The sequence below is a fragment of the Nycticebus coucang genome, chromosome 22, assembly GCF_027406575.1.
Source record: "Nycticebus coucang isolate mNycCou1 chromosome 22, mNycCou1.pri, whole genome shotgun sequence".
Classification (NCBI taxonomy): Eukaryota; Metazoa; Chordata; class Mammalia; order Primates; family Lorisidae; genus Nycticebus; species Nycticebus coucang.
Window position 1 is genome coordinate 46,042,259 of NC_069801.1, and position 24,511 is coordinate 46,066,769.

At 36.8% G+C, this 24,511-nt stretch overlaps 1 protein-coding gene across 1 annotated transcript in view; it reads right to left on the bottom strand.

The window, feature by feature from the left end:
* AGBL4 (AGBL carboxypeptidase 4) overlaps positions 1-24,511 on the bottom strand; it is a 1,493,965-nt gene that overhangs the window by 795,342 nt on the left and 674,112 nt on the right. Inside the window, exon 4 of the mRNA XM_053576008.1 lies at positions 7,681-7,775. Within this exon, the coding sequence (XP_053431983.1) occupies positions 7,681-7,775 (95 nt within the window). The remainder of the gene's footprint in view (positions 1-7,680; positions 7,776-24,511) is intronic.

Here is a 24,511-nt window from a genome sequence, read left to right on the forward strand (position 1 = left end):
TTAAGGGTACAATAAGCCAGGTTACACTGATTGCATTTGTTAAGTAAAGTCACTCTTGCAATCCTGTCTTGCCCCAAAAGATGTGGCACACACCAAGGCCCCATCCCCTTCCCTCCTTCTCTCTCTCTGCTTTTCCTTTCTCCACCCCCACTTCTTTCTCTCTCTGCTCTCCCATTCCTCCACCCCCACCATGACCTTAATTGCCAATAATTCTCCTCATATCAAAATTGAGTACATAGGATTCATGCTTCTCCATTCTTGTGATACTTTACTAAGAATAATGTCTTCCACTTCCATCCAGGTTAATAGGAAGGATGTAAAGTCTCCATTTTTTTAATGGCTGAATAGTATTCCATGGTATACATATACCACAGCTTCTTAATCCATTCCTGGGTTGGTGGACATTTAGGCTGTTTCCACATTTCGGCGATTGTAAATTGAGCTGCAATAAACAGTCTAGTACAAGTGTCCTTATGATAAAAGGATTTTTTTCCTTTTGGGTAGATGCCCAGTAATGGCATTGCAGGATCAAATGGGAGGTCTAGCTTGAGTGCTTTGAGGTTTCTCCATACTTCCTTCCAAAAAGGTTGAACTAGTTTGCAGTCCCACCAGCAGTGTAAAAGTGTTCCCTTCTCTCCACATCCACGCCAGCATCTGCAGTTTTGGGATTTTGTGATGTGGGCCATTCTCTCTGGGGTTAGATGATATCTCAGAGTAGTTTTGATTTGCATTTCTCTAATAGATAGGGACGACGAACATTTTTTCATGTGTTTGTTAGCCATTCATCTGTCTTCTTTATTTTATTTTATTTTATTTTTATTAAATAATAGCTGTGTACATTAATGCGATCGTGGGGCACCATACACTGGTTTTATAGACCATTTGACACGTTTTCATCACACTGGTTGACATAGCCTTCCTGGCATTTTCTTAGTTATTGTGTTAAGATATTTACATTCTACATTTACTAAGTTTCACATATACCCTTGTAAGATGCACCGCAGGTGTAATCCCACCAATCACCCTCTGTCCCCCCACCTCCCCCTCTCTCCCCTCCCTTTCCGCCTTCCCCCTATTCTTTGGTTATAACTGGGTTATAGCTTTCATGTGAAAGCCATAAATTAGTTTCATAGTAGGGCTGAGTACATTGGATACTTTTTCTTCCATTCTTGAGATACTTTACTAAGAAGAATATGTTCCAGCTCCATCCATGTAAACATGAAAGAGGTAAAATCTCCATCTTTCTTTAAGGCTGCATAATATTCCATGGTGTACATATACCACAATTTATTAATCCATTCGTGGATCGATGGGCACTTGGGCTTTTTCCATGACTTAGCAAATATGAATTGGGCTGTAATAAACATTCTGGTACAAATATCTTTGTTATGATGTGATTTTTGGTCTTCTGGGTATATGCCTAGTAGAGGAATTATAGGATTGAATGGCAAATCTATTTTTAGGTCTCTAAGTGTTCTCCAAACATCTTTCAAAAAGGAATGTATTAATTTGCATTCCCACCAGCAGTGTAGAAGTGATCCATTTTCTCCATCCACGCCAACATCTCTGGTCTTGGGACTTTGTGATACAGACTAATCTTACTGGAGTTAGATGATATCTCAAAGTAGTTTTGATTTGCATTTCTCTTATGATTAAAGATGTTGAGCATTTTTTCATATGTATGTAGGTCGCGCGCCTGTCTTCTTCAGAGAAGTTTCTCTTCAAGTCCCTTGCCCAGCCTGTGATGGGATCACTTTTTCTTGCTTATATGTTTGAGTCTCTGTGGATTCTGGTTATTAAACCGTGGTTGGAGACATAACCTGCAAATATCTTCTCCCATTCTGAGGGCTGTTTGCTTGCTTTGCTTACTGTAACATACCCTGCTCATGGCTGGGAAGAATCAACATTGTTAAAATGTCCATACTACTCAAAGCAATATATAATTTTAACGCAATCCCTATTAAAGCTCCACTGTCATACTTTAAAGATCTTCAAAAAACAATACTTCGTTTTATATGGAATCAGAAAAAACCTCAAATAGCCAAGACATTACTCAGAAATAAAAACAAAGCAGGAGGAATTACGCTACCAGACCTCAGACTATACTACAAATCGATAGTGATCAAAACAGCATGGTACTGGCACAAAAACAGAGAAGTAGATGTCTGGAACAGAATAGAGAACCAAGAGATGAATCCAGCTACTTACCATTATTTCACCTTTGACAAGCCAATTAAAAACATTCAGTGGGAAAAAGATTCCCTATTTAACAAATGGTGCTGGGTGAACTGGCTGGCAACCTGTAGAAGACTGAAACTGGACCCAAGACCTTTCACCATTAACTAAGATAGACTCTCACTGGATTAAAGATTTAAACTTAAAACATGAAACTATAAAAATACTAGAAGAGTGTGCAGGGAAAACCCTTGAAGAAATCTGTCTGGGCGAGTATTTTATGAGGAGGATCCCCCGGGCAATTGAAGCAGCTTCAAAAATACACTACTGGGACCTGATCATCTGTCTTCTTTAGAGAAGGTTCTATTCATGTGAAGTAATTTGAGTTCTCTATAGATCCTAGTTATCAAGCTTTTGTCTGATTCAAAATATGCAAATATCCTTTCCCATTGTGTAGGTTGTTGTCTCCTTAGCTGTACAGAAGGTTTTCAGTTTAATGAAGTCCCATTTGTTTATTTTTGTTGTTGTTGCAATTGCCATGACAGTCTTCTTCATGAAGTCTTTCCCCAGGCCAATATCTTCCAGTGTTTTTCCTATGCTTTCTTTGAGGATTTTTTATTGTTTCTTGCCTTAAATTTAAGTCCTTTATTCATCTTGAATCAATTTTTGTGAGTGGGGAAAGGTGTGGGTCCAGTTTCAGTCTTTTGCATGTGGATATCCAGTTCTCCCAACACCATTTATTGAATAGGGAGTCTTTCCCCAGTGTATGTTCTTGTTTGATTTATCAAAGATGAGGTGGTTGTAAGATGTTAGTTTCATTTCCTGGTTTTCTATTCGATTCCAAGTGTCTATTTCTCTATTTTTGTGCCAGTATTATGCTGTCTTGACCACTATGGCTTTGTAGTACAGCCTAAAATCTGGTATGGTGATGCCCCCAGCTTTATTTTTATTACTAAGAACTGCCTTAGCTATACGGGGTTTTTTCTGGTTCCATACAAAACGCAGAATCATTTTTCCCAAATCTTGAAAGTACGATGTTGTATTTTAATAGGAATGACATTGAATAGGTAGATTACTTAGGGAATGCTCATGGCTGGGAAAAATCAACATTGTTAAAATGTCTATACTTCTTTCTTTTTTTACTTTCCATATCTAAATAATCACAAAGTTAAATTGATTCAATCTTCTGTTATTCTTCAAATCCATTCACTTGTTTTCATCACTATTGTTAAGTTCCCAGAGAATACTGAATTTCCCATTATAGCATACTTTACTAGAGTTACAGATTTAATATTTAGCACAGTAGATTATAAGTTATTAGAACAGTCATATCTTTTATAAATGTTATGTTTTAATGGCTTGCATCGCTTCTGGTCTATTTTGATTACTCAGTAAGCATTTATCGACAGAAGGAAGGAAAGAAGAGAGGGAGGGAGGGAACAGAAAGGGAAGAAATAATGCTCATACAATCAGTATTGGATGAATCAGGGGAAATGAAAAGAAATGGTCAAAGAAATTGTTCAATAACACATGAGACTTTCAAAGGTATTTTCACATATATTTCATATTTGTTCCTTATAACAATTCTGTGTGAGCAATTATTATTATGCACTTTTTCTAGTGAAGAAAGCAAGCTTCATAAAAGCAGTAGCATGTCTTATCATGTTATTTCTCCCACTTGGAATCTCATTTTCTTTATTTTGTTTATGTCCTATCATTTGAGATCTAGCTGAAATACTACCTGCTTTATAGAGTGTCTCCTTTTCTCCCCATATACCCCAAATATATAATTTTCTTTCTCTTATCTAATCCACCTGCACACTTTATATACCTTCCTGATGGTTCTCAGCACAATGTACTTTATGCTAAACTTATTTTTGTTTGTGTTTCATTTCGACCTCTATAATATAAACTTTTTAAATAAAGAAGTCCAATAAGATTTATATTTATCACCCAAGGATCCCACACAGAGTACATATTCAATAAACATGTGTTAAAAGGAAGCCATCTGTAAGACTTAGCTCAACCTCAATCTACTACCATAGAAAAGCCACTGAAACAAAGTTATTTCAGATCTACCAAAGGCCAAAAACATAATGCCACTCCTTGCATCTTTGTGTCCCTTTCTCTCATCATCCCCATGCATGGAATATGGAAGAACTGTGAACTTGGAGTTATGAGGTTTCTGGCTGGTGCTACCACTTACTCATTGTGTAAATACTTCTAGTCTCAGTTTCTGCATAAGTGAGGATACGGGTGTGAGCTGTCTTGCAATGCCAGTTCCCAGCAGTGCCTAGCACATAGAAAACTCAGCCTTGGACATTGTTAAGAAATATTGAGTTTGGAACATCAGGAACCTGATGCTACAGAACCCTAACCACATCCTTAACAGGTATTATATGTAATCAAAATCAGAGTGAGCTAAACAGGCAAAAAGGTTCTGAGTCTTCCAGCATCTCCACTTGCTGCTAGGTATTCTGACTTTATCCCCCAAGGCAGAATAGCCATGAGTGGCCATATATTTGCATAATAGCTTTCCAATTATGTCTTTTCTTCATTTAATTTCTACAACTTATTGATTACCAAGCTTGTGCTAAGACCTGAAGCCCTTGTGATCAGTTCCAGCTCCCTATGAGAGAGGATGTTTGTTTTATATTGAAAATGTGAAGAAAGGTTATTTTTCCCTATTTGTTATGTATCTATAACCCAGGCAATTTAAGACTTTTAGTGTTTATCCTGAAGTAAGAGGTTTTCTGTGACCAATTTAGAATATAAAAGGAGGTAATGTTCTAGATAAGTATTAGAAACTTCTTTTGTTATTGTGGTTGTCTTGGTATTGGGGAAGTTGTGATTGGAAATACACTGGATACGATATTATAATACTGGGATCTATAAGGTATTTGTCTGGCTTAAGTTAGGCTATTTCCTAGAATTCCACATTGTGATAGACTCCATAGAGCCAGTAAAATCCAACATTTTGAGAACCAAATAGTCACAACAATTTCTCTGTCTAAAACTGGAATATTTTGGATAATCACTATTAGGAGTAGGTGCTGGCACAGGTGTTTGACTCAAGAAATGGAAAAGAGTCCTAGGCAGAGAGAGCTAAGGAAGAAAAAAGATGCTCAGAATAAAGCAGTGGCAAGAAGAATAACAGTTATGACTTCTAGAGATTAATTAATAAAAAATTCTAAAAGTAAAGTCTCTTTCAGAATAGACCTTTTATAGCATATTCATTCTTGTGTCCCAATATCTAGAACAGTACATAGCACATTAAAGAATTCAATAAAGTCCTATGAAGTAAACAAATATATAAATATCTGGTTTGAGGAAAGTGGACTAGGAAGCAATGTGAGTTTCTGTGTCTCCAAGCTTTGTGAGATTAGATATATTAAATATAAACAACCTAATTTGTTATAATACCTTATGCCTAAGTGGCTTGATAAACTACAGGAGACTCAGTTCTGAAACCTCAGGCTCTTTCAAACCATTAAAAAACCCCAAAGACTGGATAATGGCTACTGCTAAGAGTCTGCCAACATGGAGTAAGAGCACTACCTTAATCTAAGGCATTATAATCCAAATGTGAGGACTCAGTAGACAGGATTTTGACAGACAGAACCCATAGAAAAAATCAAACAAAATGAAATTATTTAGGCTTAAGGATTTTCAAAAGCACATACGCAAAAAAGAAGCTTTCAGAACTGAATTTTTGGGAAAGGGGGGTAATGATTATTGTTTCTGTATGAAGATCTCAATACTTAATGTGGAAAAGAGGTACAAATGTTATTTTGAGGGTCCTCGTGAGTGGGTCCACAGTGATGTACTTTTACTTGCAAGGTTTATAGTACTCATACTTATGTCTGTTAATAGAGATATGAGTTATATTATTATCTACATGGACTGGATCCAGAGACTCAAAGCAAAGGCCAACCCTTGCCCGGATGCTGTCATCAAAAAGAGATTGAGAGAAGGAGCAGGCTATTTAGTTGTTTTGATATATTAAAGCAAAAAAATATATACCCACAGAGATATTCTTACCTCTTAATAAACAGTTTTAATTATCATCATCAGATGCCTACACTTTTATAAACCTGAGCTTCTCAGCCTAGCATTTATAGAAAATTGCCAAGTATCATTTGTAGATAAAAGTATAATTCAATATTTATGAATTGCTAGTTTTCTATAAATATAGACATTTGGAGACTATCTTCTCACTAGTCATTAAAATTTGAACAGAGATCAAAGCTAGAATAATATTAACAATTCCTTGCATTTGTTTAGTGTTTTACATAGTACTATTAATAATAGATGCCATTAGATGTGTACCAGTTTACATGTAAATTCTCATAACACATTCAGTTCAAATCAATAAGCATTCACTTAACACCTACTGTGTGATAGATGAATAATATTTTGGGTTTTATCTTGTAAAATTATCATTTTGTTGCCTTCAATCAATGTTGAATAAATATGTGAATGAATGGTGGAATGAATGAACTGACTGGAAAGGCAGTGTGAAATATTATGTATAGAAGACATAGGATCCTCCCCTTACTATTTATGATCTTGATGAAATACTTAACTTTTTATTGCATCAACTTTTTCATCTGTAATATAGGGATATTAAAAACCTCCTTTTCAAAAATGTGGAAATAGTAACAGCAAATGTAAAACATCTGACACAGAAGGGCTCTCAGTAAGTGGGGTAATTATTATTATTACTGTTTTGAACATTATTATTACCATTCTCATCATTATTACTATGCATAAACCAATCCTACCCAACTCTCCTCCCCCTCTTTATAGCAATAGGAAAATAGAACTTTAACATCCACAAAAGCACCACAAAAGCCATGCAAATAAAGAGAAATCTATGAAATTTTAGTCCCCGGTTGCCTTCCCAAATTATTGTACATCATCTATGCTTATGCTAGAAAAAAGGAAGAACTGAAGGTAAGCTTTCAAAGGTACCATGATAAAAGGTAAACAGGACAGCAAAGTTCACCAAATAACAAATTGTACCTTCCCTCATAGCAGAATGCTAGTCATTACAAACATAGAACTATACTCCGAACATTCTCAAAGAATAGTACCCACAGCCCAGAAAACAGCTATCCAACACTCATTTTCATTCTTGCCAGCAGCAGTGAGGCTGAGATTCAGCTGTATTAGCAGATAAGCTTGAGCTCTGGTCAAATTTTGTAACCGTAAAAGGATCCCATTCAGCCAGTAGACAACCTAATACATGCCCACATAAAAGAAAAACTCAAATCAATTCAAGGTGCAGGGTAGGGGAACAAGGAAGCGGGGAGAGGGAAAAGAGGGCATGCTCCCACTTAATGGGCACAATGTTAGGGTGTATGGCACACCTCTTGAGGGCAGGACACAATTATAAGTGGGACTCTACCTAACAAATGCAAACATTGTAATCTAATTATTTGTACCCTCAAATTAACTTAAAACAATTAAAAAAAAAAAGATCCCATTCTGTGGATTACTTACCATTTTGGTCTGCTTGTGGATTTCACCATAGGGGCCATCCCATCTCTGTAAAGACTCTTGGTTTTACTGAAGTTAACAATGTTGAAGATAACCCTCTAAAAAAAGAAAGAAGTTCATTAGGAGGCTATGGTATGCTATTCTTCCAAACTCCTGCCAGTGAAAAAATAGGAGATAATAAGCAGGATTAAAGGAAGCAATATGGACTAATGGTCAGCTGTATCATAAGGATAAATAGTGCCCACAGAAATGTAATATGTTTGTGCCAGCTAAGCATAGCAGTTAAGAGCACTGACTCTGGAACCTGGAAGCCTGGGTTTTAATCCCAGCTCTACCACTTTCAAGTTCTGTGACCTTGCCAAATACTAAACACCTTAGTGTTTCGCTATCCTTATTTGAACAGTAAAAATTATAATAGTACCCACCTCACAAGGTTCTGATGATATTTAAATTAGTCAATATACATACAATGTGTGAAACCATACTTGGTACATAATAAAAGCTAATAATAATAAGAAGATACATAAGTTTTAGTTATCATTGTTAATTGTGTCTCTCTAGGCTGACCTACAATTTGCATGGAAATAAATGATATCATCAGTAGTGCCTTTAAAGTTCAATAAAATTAAAGATAGTACATGAGTATAGAATTGCAATTTAAAAAATTCTCCAACTACTTGGAATCCCTCTGACTAGAACTGGAGAATGTATGTCCTCTTTTGCACCTTCTTTGTTATCTGCTGCTAGAGGCCAGGAGTACTGGACTTGACCTTAAATTTAGGAATAATTTATAGAGGCATAGGTTTGTGGATAAATCTCTTCCTCTTTCTGATCTTTCCTTTAAAATGGGGAAGGACAGTGATCTGGATGTCTAATGCCTTTCCAGGAGGATAGTATAGTTAATAGATATCAGATGTTTGTTTTAGTGAACAATTTTATATAGAAAGGGAAGAGAGATTGTGAAAGAGAAGAGAATTGGGATTAAAAGATAATTGAGACTACTAAAATAGTCCACAGGAGAGATGATAAGGACTAGAATTAAGGCAGCCAGAATAGTTAGAGAAAAGGGAAAGATTGCAAGAGGTTATTATAGGCTAGCCTTTTTATTCAGAGACTATGAAAGAGAAGGAACCATCAAAATTCACGTATTATTTCATTCAGCAAATATTTACTGTGTGAGGTATTGTGTAATATCAAGTGCTAAGGATTTCATACTTTAAAAGAAACTCTAAAATATTAACCTATAATTATAATAAATAAATATTAATTCCTCGATTTCACATATATGGAAAAGCTCAGACAGGTTACCTAAATTGCTCAAAGTCATGTACTGAATAGATAATGGAATCAAAATTTGAATCCCAGAAATAAACAGATAAGATGTATATAATTTTTACCTTTGAGTTGCTTGCTAAGGTTCCAAAATTCCATAATTCCAAACAAAAACCTCCACAGTTCACCACCTTCCTACACTGACAACCTTCTTAAGTTAACCTAATTTTCACAGGCTGTACTGATAGGCACATGTATCAGTACAGTAGACCTACTTCCTTATGTTGACTAGTTTGTTATATTCCCTTGCTGATCAACTTACAGAGTTCAGCTGTATAATGGAAATTGTTCAAGCCTATAAATTTTTATTTTGTTAAAAAGAGAAAATCAGGGCAGTGCCTGTGGCTCAAGGAGTAGGGCGCCGGTCCCATATGCCGGAGGTGGCGGGTTCAAACCCAGCCCCGGCCAAAAAAAAAAAAAAAAAGAGAAAATCAAAACCATTTTCTCTGGCCTTGTATTTGAAACTATCACAAAATGCTTTGTTCCATGAAATAAGCTTTTAGGAATAACTTGTCTTCCTTTCTCCTCAGAGATCCATCCAGCCATCATCTTCAGGCATTTCAGTTTCAGACCTCCCTTTTGTCATTAAATGAAGTCATCAAGAATGATCAAGGTTCTTCCATTATTAATAACCGAGACTTGCCTTTTGTCAGTTCAATTAGTTCTCCCCGGGCTTTTGCTACTGCTTGACTTAGAAAATCAATATGAAGGGGACAAATGGCCTTTGAATCTCACAGGGTCTACTCCCCTTTTGTTCTTCTGAGATTCCAGGCATCAGATCCATTTCCTGTGAACATGGAAGTCAAACTGCACTTTTAGGATTTAGATTATTCATAAAAACAGGGAAAAGGCAAGTGAAATAACACACATATGTGAAACTGGAACAAAGAAATGAGTAATAATGTAAAACATTTATTGATTATTAACATCCTACTATGTGCCTTGCAAATTTTCAAGGTATTTTAAGTATGCTATATTTTTTGACTACTCCATCCATAAACAAAAATTGTTTATTTTGGCCCAACTTTAGACACGAGGAAATTGATGCTAATAAAAGTTAAGTGGCTTTGCCTCTCTCCCCCAGCAAAATCCCTGTAGAGATGAGACTCAAATTTTAGATGTTCTAACCATAAATACTATACTTTCTTCATGACATTTAATGAAAAAAAAAAAACATCTTTTATCATTCTGTACCTTTTAATTTTTTATGTCTCCCACCCAGTTAGTAAGGCAGCATGTGGTGGTGAGAATCAAAACTATTTGGAAGTAGGCAGTGCAGGAAATCTTGGCTTTATGTATTTTCTACTCAATTATAAGTTATTTACTAAAAATGAATGACAAGAAATGGCACACATAATTATAACAACTATTATAAAAACTAACAGTTTCTGAGCACTTACTATCAAAATTTGAGTTAAGCATTATGTCAACATTTTATATATTAGAATAAACTGATTGTAGATAAAAACCACTTGTATAGCTTTTGAATACTACAGATGCTTGGGCCCTGCCCCCAGAGATTCTGGTATACAATGTATTATCTCATTTGTTTTGATGATTTTTTAAGACAGGAACTCTTTGTTACCTCTTATTTGCACATAAGGTAAGTGATATTGAGATTAAGTAATTATAATCATATAAGTGTATATTGCAATAAGTAGAATTTGAGCCAAGTTTATTGATTCAGGAGAGTAAGATCATGGACTTTTTGGCTGGATATACTTGGAATTGGAACCCAGTGCCCCATCAGTCTGAGATATTAAGAAGGATAATTAATTTTTTTAAATATTTATTATTTATACCCCAAATTGGGATGACAACAGTAGTGTATCAAAGCTGTTATAAGACTCTGTGAGAGTATATTTTCTCAGAAGCTTTCTTTGCATCAATTGAGAGAATCATATAGTCCTTGCTTTTACTTTTGTTTATGTAATGAATTGCACTTATAGATTTGTGTATCTGGAACCAGCCTTGCATCCCTGGGATAAAGCCTACTTGATCGTGGTAGATATTTAAAAAAAAAAAAAATTGTGTAGCTGAAATCTTTGGCTAAAATTTTATTGAGTATTTCACATCAATATTCATTAATGACATTGATCTATAGTTTTCTTTTTTGTTGTGTGCTTTCATAATTTTGATATTTGGGAGATAAAAGGGGTTTTAGGAAGATTCCTTCTCAATATTTTCAAATAGAGTCTTCAATGTGGATACTAGCTATTCCTTGAAGGTTTGGTGGAATTCTGCTGTGAAGCTGTCTGGTCCAGGACGTTTTTTGTTAGAAGTTTTTTTTATCATTTTTATTTTGGAGCTTGAAATTTTTATATTCAAGGATTCTACTTGTGGGCCAGGTGCAGTGGCTCACACCCATAATCCTAGCACTCTGGAAGGCTGAGGTGGGTGGATCTCCTGAGCTCAGAAGTTGGAGACCAGCCTGAGCTACAGTGAGAACCAGTCTCTAAACATAGCTAGGCATTGTGGCGGTTGCCTATAGTCTCAGCTACTCTGGAGGCTGAGGCAAGAGGATGGCTTGAGCCTAAGACTTTGATGTTGCTATGAACTGTGATGCCAGGGAACTCTACCAAGAGCAACAAAATGAGATTCGGTCTAAAAAAAAAAAAAAAAAGAGTTCTATTTGTTCTTAGTTGAGTGTAGCAAGGTAGTGTGATTCCAGAAATTTGTCAATTTCTTCCATGTTTTCAAATTTCTGGACATAGAAATTTCTATAATTCAGTAAAGATCTTTTGTATCTCTATGGTATCAGCTGCTATTTCCCCTTTTTCATTTCTGATTAAGCCTATCAGAGATCTTGCTTCTCTGTTTCTAGTAATCTTCTGAATGATTCATTAGTTCTCAATTTCATTTATTTCTGATATGATTTTGGTTATTTATTTTCTTCTGCTGTGTCTGGGATCGTATTTCTCTTCCTTTTCCAGCTCCTTGAGATAAGTCATTAGATTGTTGACTTGTGATCTTTCTGATTTCTGGATGTAGGCATATAATGCAATAAATTTCCCTCTCAAACTCCCAGAGGTTTTGAAAGTTTGTGGCTTGTCACTTGTTTAAGGAATCTAATAATTTCTTTATCTCCTCTGTGACACAAGTATTGTTTAGCAATAGGCATAACAACACTCAAGAATATAGGCATAGATAGGACATTTCTGAAACTGATAGAAGCCATCTATGACAAATCCACAGCCATGATCATATTGAATGGAGAAAAACTGAAAGAATTCCTGCTTAGAACCGGAACCAGATAAGGATCCCCATTATCACCGCTACTTTTCCTTATATTGCTGGAAGTTTTAGCCAGTGCAGTCAGACAAGAGAATTATATTAAGAATATCGAAACAGGAACAGAGGAAGTCAAATTATCACTCTTCACAGATGATATAATCCTATTCTTAGAAATTCCCCAAGGACTCAACCACAAGATTCCTCAAAGTGATCAAGAAATACAGCAATGGTTCGGGTTAAAAAATCAGTGTATGCAAATAAGTAGCCTTCATATATTCCACAACAGTGAAGCTGAGAATCAAATCAAGATACAGTAACCTCCACCTTGAACAAATGAAATACCTCAGAATATATCTAACAAAGAATATGAAAGATCTCTAAAGGGACAATTCCAAATCACTTAGAAAAGAAACAGCAGAGGATATTAACAAATGAAGTACATAACATGCACATGGATTGGAAGAAAAAATATTGTTAAAATGTCTATACTTCCCAAAAGCAATCTACAGATTTAATGAAATCCCCATTAAAATACCAATGTCTTACTTTGAAGATCTTGAAAAAAGTAATTCTAAGTTTTATACGGAACCAGAAAAAAACTCAATTAGCCAACACAATACTAGGAAACAAGAATAAATTGGGAGACATCACCTTGCCAGACATTAAGCCATCCTACAAGTTTATAGTGATCAAAATAGCATAATATTGGCATAAACATAGAAAGATAGATCTCTGGAGAAGAATAGAAAATCTGGAGATGAAACCAGTCTCATATAGCCATCTAATCTTTGACAAAGCAAGCAAAAATATTCACTGGGGAAAAGAATCCCTATTTAATAAATAATGCTGGGAGAACTTGTTAGCCATATATAAGAGAATGAAACTGGACCCACACCTCTCACCACTTAGAAAAATTAACTCACAATGGAAAAATTATCTATATTTAAGACATGAAGCAATAAAATCCCCAGAAGATAGTGTGAATCCCCAACAATAAAAAAAAGAATATAAAAATAAATCACATTGTATATTGCAACCATCTCAAAACAATTGTTCAGTATTTATTGAGCCTTTTCTCTTCTCTTTAATAAGACCAGATGTTTTAATACATTATAATTTCTTCCTTTCTTTATTCATTTTTCTTTCTTCTTTAGATTTACATTTTTAATATAAGGTGCTTGTTTCAGTAATATGATACTATAGATCAGATCTCTGCAAATACTGACCTGTGGTACCTAGCAGGCTCAGAGAGAGTACAACTCTCAAGGTAGTCATGCATAAGGACTGGAGAATTACCCATCCTGACTAGGGATTCATGGTATTATTGGAGGAATTCAAGTTTCATTCCAGGTATATGCCAAAGAGCAGCCCAATATGGGTAAGCATATGGTGAGAAGCCTGTGTGCAGTCCCAGACAATGACCTGGGTTCTCTAGCTTCTCATAAATCCAATAACTGTGTCTAATAATGAGTAAATTTCCCATTTAATGTTGTCTAAGCTAGTTTCAAGTTGCAGGGACTATACTAAATATAGTCTGTATGCTGAAGAATGAAATTAGACCCTTACCACTTCCCATATACAGAAATCAAATCAAAATAAATTGAAGACTTAAGAGCAGAAACTATGAAAGTACTAAAAGAAAACATTAGGGAAGTGCTTAAGAACATTGGTCTAGGCAAGGACTTCTTGAGTAATACCCACCAAAGCACAGGCAAAAAAACCCAGTTGGACAAATGGGATCATATCAAGCCAAAAGGCTTATGCATGGCAAAAGAAATAATAAAGAGAAAAACCAACCCACAGAATGGGAGAAAATATTTCCAATCTCTCCATGAGATAAAGGACTAATAGAACTTATAAGGAATTCAACCAACTCAATAGGAAGAAATCAAATAATCTAATTAAAATTGGGCAAAGGGGAGCGGTCTAGGGGTGGAGACAAGATGGCTGACTGAAGCCAGCTTTCCAGAGGCTCCCATCCAGTAGGAGAGTTAAAGGACAAAAATTCAGCAAGTAACCTGGTGTATTCGAGCTGCACTAAGAGAGAAGGTTGAAGAACGCATGTCAACCCCGCTGAGGCGAGCTGCAACCACAAGGATACAAACAAAAGGTACAAAATCTATCACCAAGTGGTCAGGAGTCCCCTCCCCCATGAGAACGGCTCGGAGTGCCCCACAAACAATCGGGCAGAGTTCAAAGGTCCTCCCACTACACTCTACGGGAGAGACCCTCTAAAAACTGGACCTACCTCCCCTACTAGGGTGCCATGGCTTACACCTGCCAGGCATAAAACTGTATAAACTGTATATAGTCTCTACCTGGAATTCTGAGCTCCCAGGACTCACCTTCACTCACACTGAGGTCTGCAGGCCAGTCCCCCAGGAGTTCAGAGTCTTGGGTGATTTCTCAAGGGGTGTGGACGGGGCCTCGACTACAGCTAGTCAGCACCGGCTCCGGGGCATGGAGTGAGGAGAGGATGGTCAGCAGAGAGGGGACCACACCGGAGTGGCAGTTCCCTGAGGCACAGTACGACAGCCATCTTTTGGTGACAATACGGCCAGGCATAAAACTGTGTAAAACTGTGTGTGTTCTCTGCCGACAACCGCAGGCTCCCAGAGCTCCCCGTGCTCCCCTCTGCTCTTGCTCCAAGGTATGGAGGCCTGTCCCCCAGGAGTCCAGACTCTTGGGCAATTGCTCAAGGGGTGTAGACAGTGCCAGGCTGTAGCCGGTCAGTGCAGACTTTGGGGTATGGGAGCAGAGAGAGGACGGTTGGCCAGAAGGGAGCTGCACCAGAGCAGCGGTTGCCTGAGGCATAAAACAGCAGCCCTCTTTTGCTAGCAATACAGCTCACTACCCAATATTCTGAAGCCACACCCCCATCTCCCTGGGCAACCAGAGACTCTGAGTATAGGATTTGCCTGAGGAAACTCCAACTTGCAAACCGGGGAAACTCCCAGGGCAGGGCTGACCCAGAGGTCCGCTCTACTGAACCTAAGATGTACCTGGCCCTCAGGGGATCATCAGCCTATAGAAAATACAAGAGCAAAGACAAGCTGATTTGGAAGCTCAATTGAGCTTCTCTTCTTCAGGGGAACCACAAAGTTGTTCTGTTCTGTTCTGTTCTGTTCTGTCAGTAACATTAATCAGGGGCGAGACTGGACCTGAGTGAAAACCCCCCAACCTTAATCAAGAACCCGAGGTTGTCAGGCCTCACCTCCTCCTGCTAGAGAGAGGCAGAGGGCAACGGCCTGACAGACTTCCTTGTGATTCAGGCAGGTGCAAACTCCTGGAGTACCGATTCACTACAGGCAACTGGGTCAGCCAACTGCAGGGTTATCAGTGACTGGGTGTGACAGTGGTGCAAGGTGGGGAAGGAGGCAGCAACCTTCCCAGACTGATCTATAGGCTGGGTGGCTCCTCCTGACTCCATGCAGCACTGGAGCAAGCCACACCAGAGTAGTCACCAGACCCCTGTGATCCAGTTCCCAGAGAACTCTTAAACTCTCTCACCCGAGACAGGTGAAGACTGAGACAATTGATTTGGACCTTTTGAACTGAACCAATCACCTGAGGACAAATCAGGTGGTGCCCTGGGTGCACAGTGGTAGGAAGGTTTGATTTTTCTTTTCCAATTGTTTGCTGGTAGGGGGCGGGGTGACTTAATTGCTGATATTTCTCCACAGCTGAGACTTCAATCCAGAGTATCTGTTTCACTATGGTGGAACAGAAAGCAGCTGAAAACAAGACAGAACCACTTAGCCCCACCACACCAGACAGGGCCCCAGTTTCTCAGGCCACAACACTGTACAGGCCCTCAACAAAGCCCCAGGGGAAAAAAATCAAAGGGAGTAAAACAACCATAAGGCAGAATCAGCAGAAATACTCTGGTAACATGAATAACCAGAATAGATCAACCCCCCAAGGAAAGATATGGCAGATGTAATTGAAGATCCCATTCATGAACAACTGCCTGAGATGTCAGAAATTGAATTTAGAATTTGGATTGCAGACAAGATTAACAAAGTGGAATTAGGAATTCGAGGAGAAATTCAAAAGTTGTCTCAAGAATTTAATGAATTTAAAGACAAAACCACCAAAGACTTAGAAACACTGAAGCAAGAATTTACAGCCCTCAAAGATATGAAAAATACAGTAGAATACCTCAGCAACAGAATGGAGCAAGCAGAAGAAAGGATTTCTGACATTGAAGATAAAGCCTTTGAACGCTCCCAAACTCTCAAAGAGGAAGAGAAATGGAGAGCAAAAACGGATCATTCTCTCCGAGAGCTCTGGGATAATTTGAAGAAGGCAAATATCCAAATCATTGGAGTTCCAGAAAAAGATGAACTGGCCTCGCTGGGCACAGAGGCCCTTTTGCATGAAATTATGAAAGAGAATTTTCCAGACATGCCTACAGATTCTGAAATTCAGATAGCGGACAGCTTCAGAACCCCAGCATGACTCAACCCCAATAAGACATCCCCCAGGCATATCATAATTAACTTCACTAAAGTTAATATGAAGGAGAAAATTCTCAAAGCTGCCAGGAGAAAGAAAACCATTACCCTCAAAGGGAAGAATATTAGAATGACTACTCTCATCTAATGATCTCTCCGCTGAAACTTTTCAAGCGAGAAGAGGGTGGTCACCGACTTTTCATCTCCTAAAGCAAAATAACTTTCAACCACAGATCTTGTATCCAGGTAAACTGAGTTTCATTTATGATGGAGAAATTAAATACTTTAATGACATTCATATGTTGAAGAAATTTGCCATAACCAAACCAGCTCTTCAGGATATTCTCAGACCTATCCTCCATAAAGACCAACCTAATCCTATACCACAAAAGTAAACTTTTGGATCAAAAGAAACTTCGGATCAAACTCCAATTTCCAAACTGGCGAAAGGATTAAAAATGCCCACTGGACTTTTGAAAAACTCGATACCCAAAACTTCACCAGACTTATCAATATTCTCCATTAATGCGAACAGCTTTAACTGTCCTCAAAAGAGGCATAGGTTAGCTGACTGGATACAAAAACTCAGGCCAGGTATTTGTTGCATACAAGAGTCACATCTTAACTTAAAAGACAAATACAGACTCAGGGTGAAAGGACGGTCATCCATATTTCAGGCAAATGGTAATCAGAAAAAAGCAGGTATTGCAATTTTACTTGCAGATACAATAGGCTTTAAACCAACAAAAGTAAGGAAGGACAAGAATGGTCACTTCATATTTGTTAAAGGTAATACTCACTATGATGAGATCTCAATTATTAATATCTATGCACCCAACCAGAATGCACCTCAATTTATAAGAGAAACTCTAACTGACATGAGCAACTTGATTTCCTCCAGCTCCATAATAGTCGGAGATTTCAACACTCCTTTGGCAGTGTTGGATCGATCCTTCAACAAGAAGCTGAGCAAAGAAAACTTAGATTTAAACCTAACCATCCAATATTTCGATTTAGCAGAAATCTATAGAACATTTCATCTCAACAAAACTGAATACACATACTTCTCTTCAGCTCATGGAACTTACTCCAAAATCAATCACACCTTAGGTCCAAGTCTAACCTCAGTAAATTTAAAGAAATAGAAATTATTCCATGCATCTTCTCGGACCACCATGGAATAAAACTTGAGCTGAGTAACAACAGGAATCTGCATACTCATATAAAAACATGGAAGTTAAATAACCTTATGCTGAATGATAGCTGGGTCAGAAATGAGATTAAGAAAGAAATCGCCAATTTTTTTTGAACAAAACAACAATGAAGACACAAACTATCAGAACCTCTGGGACACCGCAAAGGCAGTTCTAAGAGGGAAATTTATAGCAATGCAAGCCTTCCTCAAGAGAACGGTAAGAGAGGAAGTTAACAACTTAATGGGACATCTCAAGCAACTGGAAAAGGAAGAACATACCCCAAACCCAGTAGAGGAAAAGAAATAACCAAAACTAGAGCAGAATTAAATGAAATTGAAAACAAAGAATAATACAACAGATCAATAAATCAAAAAGCTGGTTTTTTGAAAAGGTCAATAAAATAGATAAACCTTGGCCAAACTAATCAGGAAAAAAAGAGTAAAATCTCTAATCTCATCAATCAGAAACAACAAAGACGAAATAACAACAGACTCCTCAGAAATCAAAGAAATCCTTAATGAATATTACAAGAAACTATACTCTCAGAAATACGAAAATCTGAAGGAAATCGACCGATACTTGGAAGCACGTCACCTTCCAAGACTTAACCAGAATCAAGTGGAAATGTTGAACAGGCACATATCAAGTTCAGAAATAGCATCAACCATACAAAACCTCCCTAAAAAGAAAAGCTCGGGACCAGAGGTTTTCACGTCAGAATTCTAACAAACCTTTAAAGAGGAATTAGTACCTATATTACTCAACCTGTTCCAAAAGGTAGAAAAAGAAGGAAGACTACCCAACACGTTCTATGAAGCAAACATCACCCTGAGCCCAAAACCAGGAAAAGACCCAACAAGAAAAGAAAATTATAGACTGATATCACTAATGAATATAGATGCAAAAATATTCAACAAGATCCTAAAAAACAGAATCCAGCAACATATCAAACAAATTATACCATGACCAAGTCGGTTTTATCCCAGGGTCTCAAGGCTGGTTCAATATACGTAAATCTATAAATGTAATCAGCACATAAACAAATTAAAAAACAAAGAACATATGATTCTCTCAATCGATGTAGAAAAAGCTTTTGATAATATCCAGCATCCCTTCATGATCAGAACACTTAAGAAAATCGGTATAGAAGGGACATTTCTTAAACTGATAGAGACCATCTACGGCAAACCCCCAGCCAATATCATACTGAATGGAGTTAAATTGGAATCATTTCCACTCAGATCAGGAACCAGACAAGGTTGCCCATTGTCTCCATTGCTTTTTAACATTGTAATGGAAGTTTTAGCCACTGCAATTAGGGAAGAAAAGGTGATTAAGGGCATCCATATAGGGTCAGAAGAGATCAAACTTTCGCTCTTCGCAGATGATATGATAGATATCTGGAAAACACTAGGGACTCTACTACAAAACTCTTAGAAGTGATCAAGGAATACAGCAGCATCTCTGGTTATAAATCAACATTCATAAATCGGTAGCCTTTATATATACCAACAATAGTCAAGTTGAAAAAATGTTAAGGACTCCATCCCATTCACAGTAGTGCCAAAGAAGATGAAATATTTGGGAATTTATCTAACAAAGGACGTGAAAGATCTCTATAAAGAGAACTATGAACTCTAAGAAAAGAAATAGCTAAAAATATTAACAAATGGAAAAACATACCATGCTCATGGCTAGGAAGAATCAACATAGTTAAAATGTCCATACTACCCAAAGCAATATATAATTTCAATGCAATCCCTATTAAAGCTCCACTGTCATACTTTAAAGATCTGGAAAAAACAATACTTCGTTTTATATGGAATCAGAGAAAACCTCAAATAGCCAAGACATTACTCAGAAATAAAAACAAAGCAGGAGGAATTATGCTACCAGACCTCAGACTATACTACAAATCGATAGTGATCAAAACAGCATGGTATTGGCACAAAAACTGAGAAGTAGATGTCTGGAATAGAATAGAGAACCAAGAGATGAACCGAGCTACTTAACGTTATTTAATCTTTGACAAGCCAATTAAAAACATTCAGTGGGGAAAAGATTCCCTAGTTAATAAATGGTGCTGGGTGAACTGGCTGGCAACCTGTAGAAGACTGAAACTGGACCCACACCTCTCACTATTAACTAAGATAGACTCTCACTGGATCAAAGATTTAAACTTAAGACATGAAACTATAAAAATACTAGAGGAGAGTGCAGGGAAAACCCTTGAAGAAATCGGTCTGGGTGAGTATTTTATGAGTAGGACCCCCCAGGCAATTGAAGCAGCTTCAAAAATACACTACTGGGACTTGATCAAACTAAAAAGCTTCTGCACAGCCAAGAACACAGTAAGTAAAGCAAGCAAACAGCCCTCAGAATGGGAGAAGATATTTGCAGGTTATGTCTCTGACAAAGGTTTAATAACAAGAATCCACAGAGAACTCAAAGGCATTAGCAAGAATAGAACAAGGGATCCTATCACAGGCTGGGCAAGGGATTTGAAGAGAAACTTCTCTGAAGAAGACAGGCGCGTGGCCTTCAGACATCTGAAAAAATGCTCATCATCTTTAATCATCAGAGAAATGCAAATCAAAACTACTTTGAGATACCATCTAACTCCAGTGAGACTAGCCTATATCACAAAATCCCAAGACCAGAGATGTTGGTGTGGATGTGGAGAAAAGGGAACAGTTTTGTACTGCTGGTGGGAATGCAAAGTAATACATTCCTTTTGGAAAGAGATATGGAGAACACTTAGAGATCTAAAAATAGATCTGCCATTCAATCCTGTAATCCATCTATTGGGCATATACCCAGAAGACCAAAAATCACATCATAACAAAGATATTTGTTCCAGAATGTTTACTGCAGCCCAATTCATAACTGCTAAGTCATGGAAAAAGCCCAAGTGCCCATCGATCCACGAATGGATTAATAAATTGTGGTACATGTACACCATGGAATATTATTCAGCCTTAAAGAAAGATGGAGACTTTCCTCTTTCATGTTTACATGAATGGAGCTGGAATATATTCTTCTTAGTAAAGTATCTCAAGAATGGAAGAAAAAGTACCCAATGTACTCAGCCCTACTATGAAACTAATTTAGGGTTTTCACTTGAAAGCTATAACCCAGTTACAACCTAAGAATAGGGGGAAGGGGGATAGGGAGGGGAGGGAGGAAGGAGGTGGGTAGAAGGAAGGGGATTGGTGGGATTACACCAGCGGTACATCTTATAAGTGTATATGTGAAACTTGGTAAACGGTCTGTGAAGCTAGTGAATGATGCCCCATGATCATATTAATGTACACAGCTATGATTTAAAACTTAAAAAAAAAAAAAGAAAGAAAGCCTGCGGTCTAGAAAGAGCCAGATTTGGGAGCCAGAGATTCCAGGGTTCAAATTCCAGACCAGCCATTTCCTGGCTGGCTGACACTTTATACCTGACAACCTTGGTTTCTCTGTGTGTGAAACAAGTTTATTAAAAGGATCACTGAAATTAAAAAAAAAAAAAATTGGGCAAAGGGATCAACCAGACATTTGAGGTATATGAAAAAATTCTCAATATCATTTATCATCAGACAAATGGAAATCAAAACTATAATGAGTTATCATCTCACCCCACTTAAAAAGGCTTTTCTCAAAAAGATATGCAATAATGAATGCTGGCAAAGATGTACAGAAAGAGAAAGGGGACCCTCACATACTGTTCTTGGGAATGTAAATTAGTCCAACTGCTATGGAGAAAAGTCTGGATGTTCCTCAAAAAAACTGAAAATAGAACTACCCTATGACTCAGCAATCCAACTGCTAAGTGTATATCTGAAGAAGAGTTCAGTAAATCAAAAAGATATCTGTACTCCCATGTTTACTGCAGCACTATTTAAAAATAGCCAAGATTTGGAATCAACCTAAGTGCCCAGCAACAGATGAATGGATAAAGAAAATGTGATACATATATGCAATGAAATACTATACAGCCACAAAAAGGATGAAATCCTGCCATTTGGAGCAACATGGATGGAACTAGAGAACATTATGTTAAGTGAAATAAGCCAAGCAAAGAAAAACAGTTCTTGCATGTTCTCACTCTTACATGAGAGCTAAAAAGGTATCTTACAGAATTAGAGAGTAGAATGGTGGTTGCCAGAGGCTGGGAAGTGGAGTAAGGATGATGAAGATAATTTAATTAATCGATACAAAAATACAGTTAGATAGAAGAAACAAGTTCTAGCATTTGATAATACAGTATGAAATTATAATGTATTTAACAGTATTTATCATGTGTTTCAAAATAGCTAGAAGAAATGAATTATAATTTTTCTAAAATGAAGAAAAGATAAATGCTTTAGGTAGTAAATATTACTCAGATTTGAATGTTGTATATTGTATACATGAATCAAAACATTACATATACCCCAAAATATGCACACCTATAGTTAAAATTTACATTAAATTAAAAAATGAATTCACTAATATAAAGTCAATATTAAAAATTTAGTTGTGTATCTATATACTACCAATAGACAGTTAGAAAATAAAATTTAAAAGTTGTACCATTATGAAAGTATCAAAAATATCGCATAGTACTTCATTTCATATGGATCTAGGGGGAAAAATGAATAGCCAAAGCAAGTGTAATAAATAAAAACAAATCTGGAGGCATTACATTACAAGACTTCAGTTTATACTATAAGTCTACAGTTACCAAAACAGCATGGTACTGGCACAAAAATAGAGATATACATCTATGGAATAGAATAGAGAACTTAGAGATGAAACTAGCTGTATATCAGCATCTGACCTTTGATAAACCAAACAAAAGCATACATTGGGGAAAAGAATCCCTATTTAATAAATGGTGCTGAGAGAACAGATTAGCCACATGTAGCCACAATGTTCACTGCAGCTCAATTCACAATCACTATGATGTGGAATCAACCCAAGTGCCCATCAAGACACAAATGGATTAATAAACTGTGCTATCTGTATACTCTGGAATACTATTCAGTCATAAAAAGATAGACACTGTGTATCTCTTGCATTAATGTGGACAGAGCTAAAGAACTTTTTTAGTAAATTATCACAAGAATGGAAAAGCAAGTATCCAGTGTACTCAATACTAATATAAAACCAAAAGATAAACAACTATACACCCACAGGAGAGAAAAATACAATTAAATTCAAGTGGGAGTAATGGGGGATGTAGGAGAGGGGAAAAGGGAGGAGTGAGGGAGACTAGTAAGTTCTCATCTAAAGGGAACAATGCAAGAGTACTCAGCACAGCCCCTGGGTGAAGGGCTTAATTACAAGTTGGACTTTACCTAACAAATAAAAACAATGTAACTTAACTGTTTTTACCTTCATATTAATATGAAATACTATACATATGTATATACATATATACACACATACACACATCAAATACCAAATACATAAATAAATAAATGTAACCAAAAGTGCAAGACCTGTAAACATAAAGTGATAAAACATTAATAAGACAAATCAAAGATGGTAAAATAAATGGGAAATATCTATCCTATTCATAGATTGATAATACCTTATTGGAATCAACATAATCCACTAAAATCCCAGCAGATGTGTGTGCATGTCTTTGTTCACATGGATGAAAAGGTTGATAAACCTATTTTAACATTTATATAGGAATGCAGAAGGCCAAAATAAGGAACACTTGCCTTATCAGATAATAACCTTTACTATAAAGTTACAGTAATTAAAACAATGTACTTTATATTACTACATTTCTATAAAGATAGACCAAAGGATCAAAACAAGAGAGTATAATATGTATAGATATACATATGTATATATATATATATATATTTTTTCTTTTTTCAGTTTCTGGCCAGGGCTGGGTTTCAACCCACCACCTCCGGCATATGCAGTGGGCACTCTACTCCTTTGAGCCACAGGCGCCACCCAAGAGTATAATATTAAAAAATGCTCAATGTCTCTAGTAATAAAGGAAATGCAAATTAAAACCACAATGAGCCATCACCTTACCCCCGTTACAATAGCTTTTATTAAAAAGTCCAAAAACAATTGATGCTGGTGTGTTTGCAGAGAGAAAAGAACACTTTTACACTGTCGGTCAATTTCAAATTAGTACAACCTCTATGGAATAGAAGAAGTATGGAGAATAGAAATAGTATGAAGATTCTGCAAAGAACTAAAAGTAGACCTATCATTAGATCCAACAATCCCACTACTGGGTATTTACCCAAAATAAACAAAGTCATTTTATCAAAAAGACAACTTCACTTGAATGTTTATTGTAGTACAATTTACAATTACAAAGATGTGCAATCAACCCAAATGCCCATCAGTCCATGAATGGGTTAACAAAATGTGGTGTATGTATACCACAGAATACCATTTAGCCATAAAAAGGATAAATTAATGCCTTTTGCAACAGTTTGGATGAAGTTGGAGACCAGTATCCTAAGTGAAGTACGTAAAGAATGGAAAAACAAACACTACATGTACTCCTATTAAATTGGAACTAATTGAAGAGCACATATGCACAGAGGGCAGTACAACTCAGTGAAAACCAAGCAGGGGTGAGGGGAGAAGAAGGAATGAATGAAAATC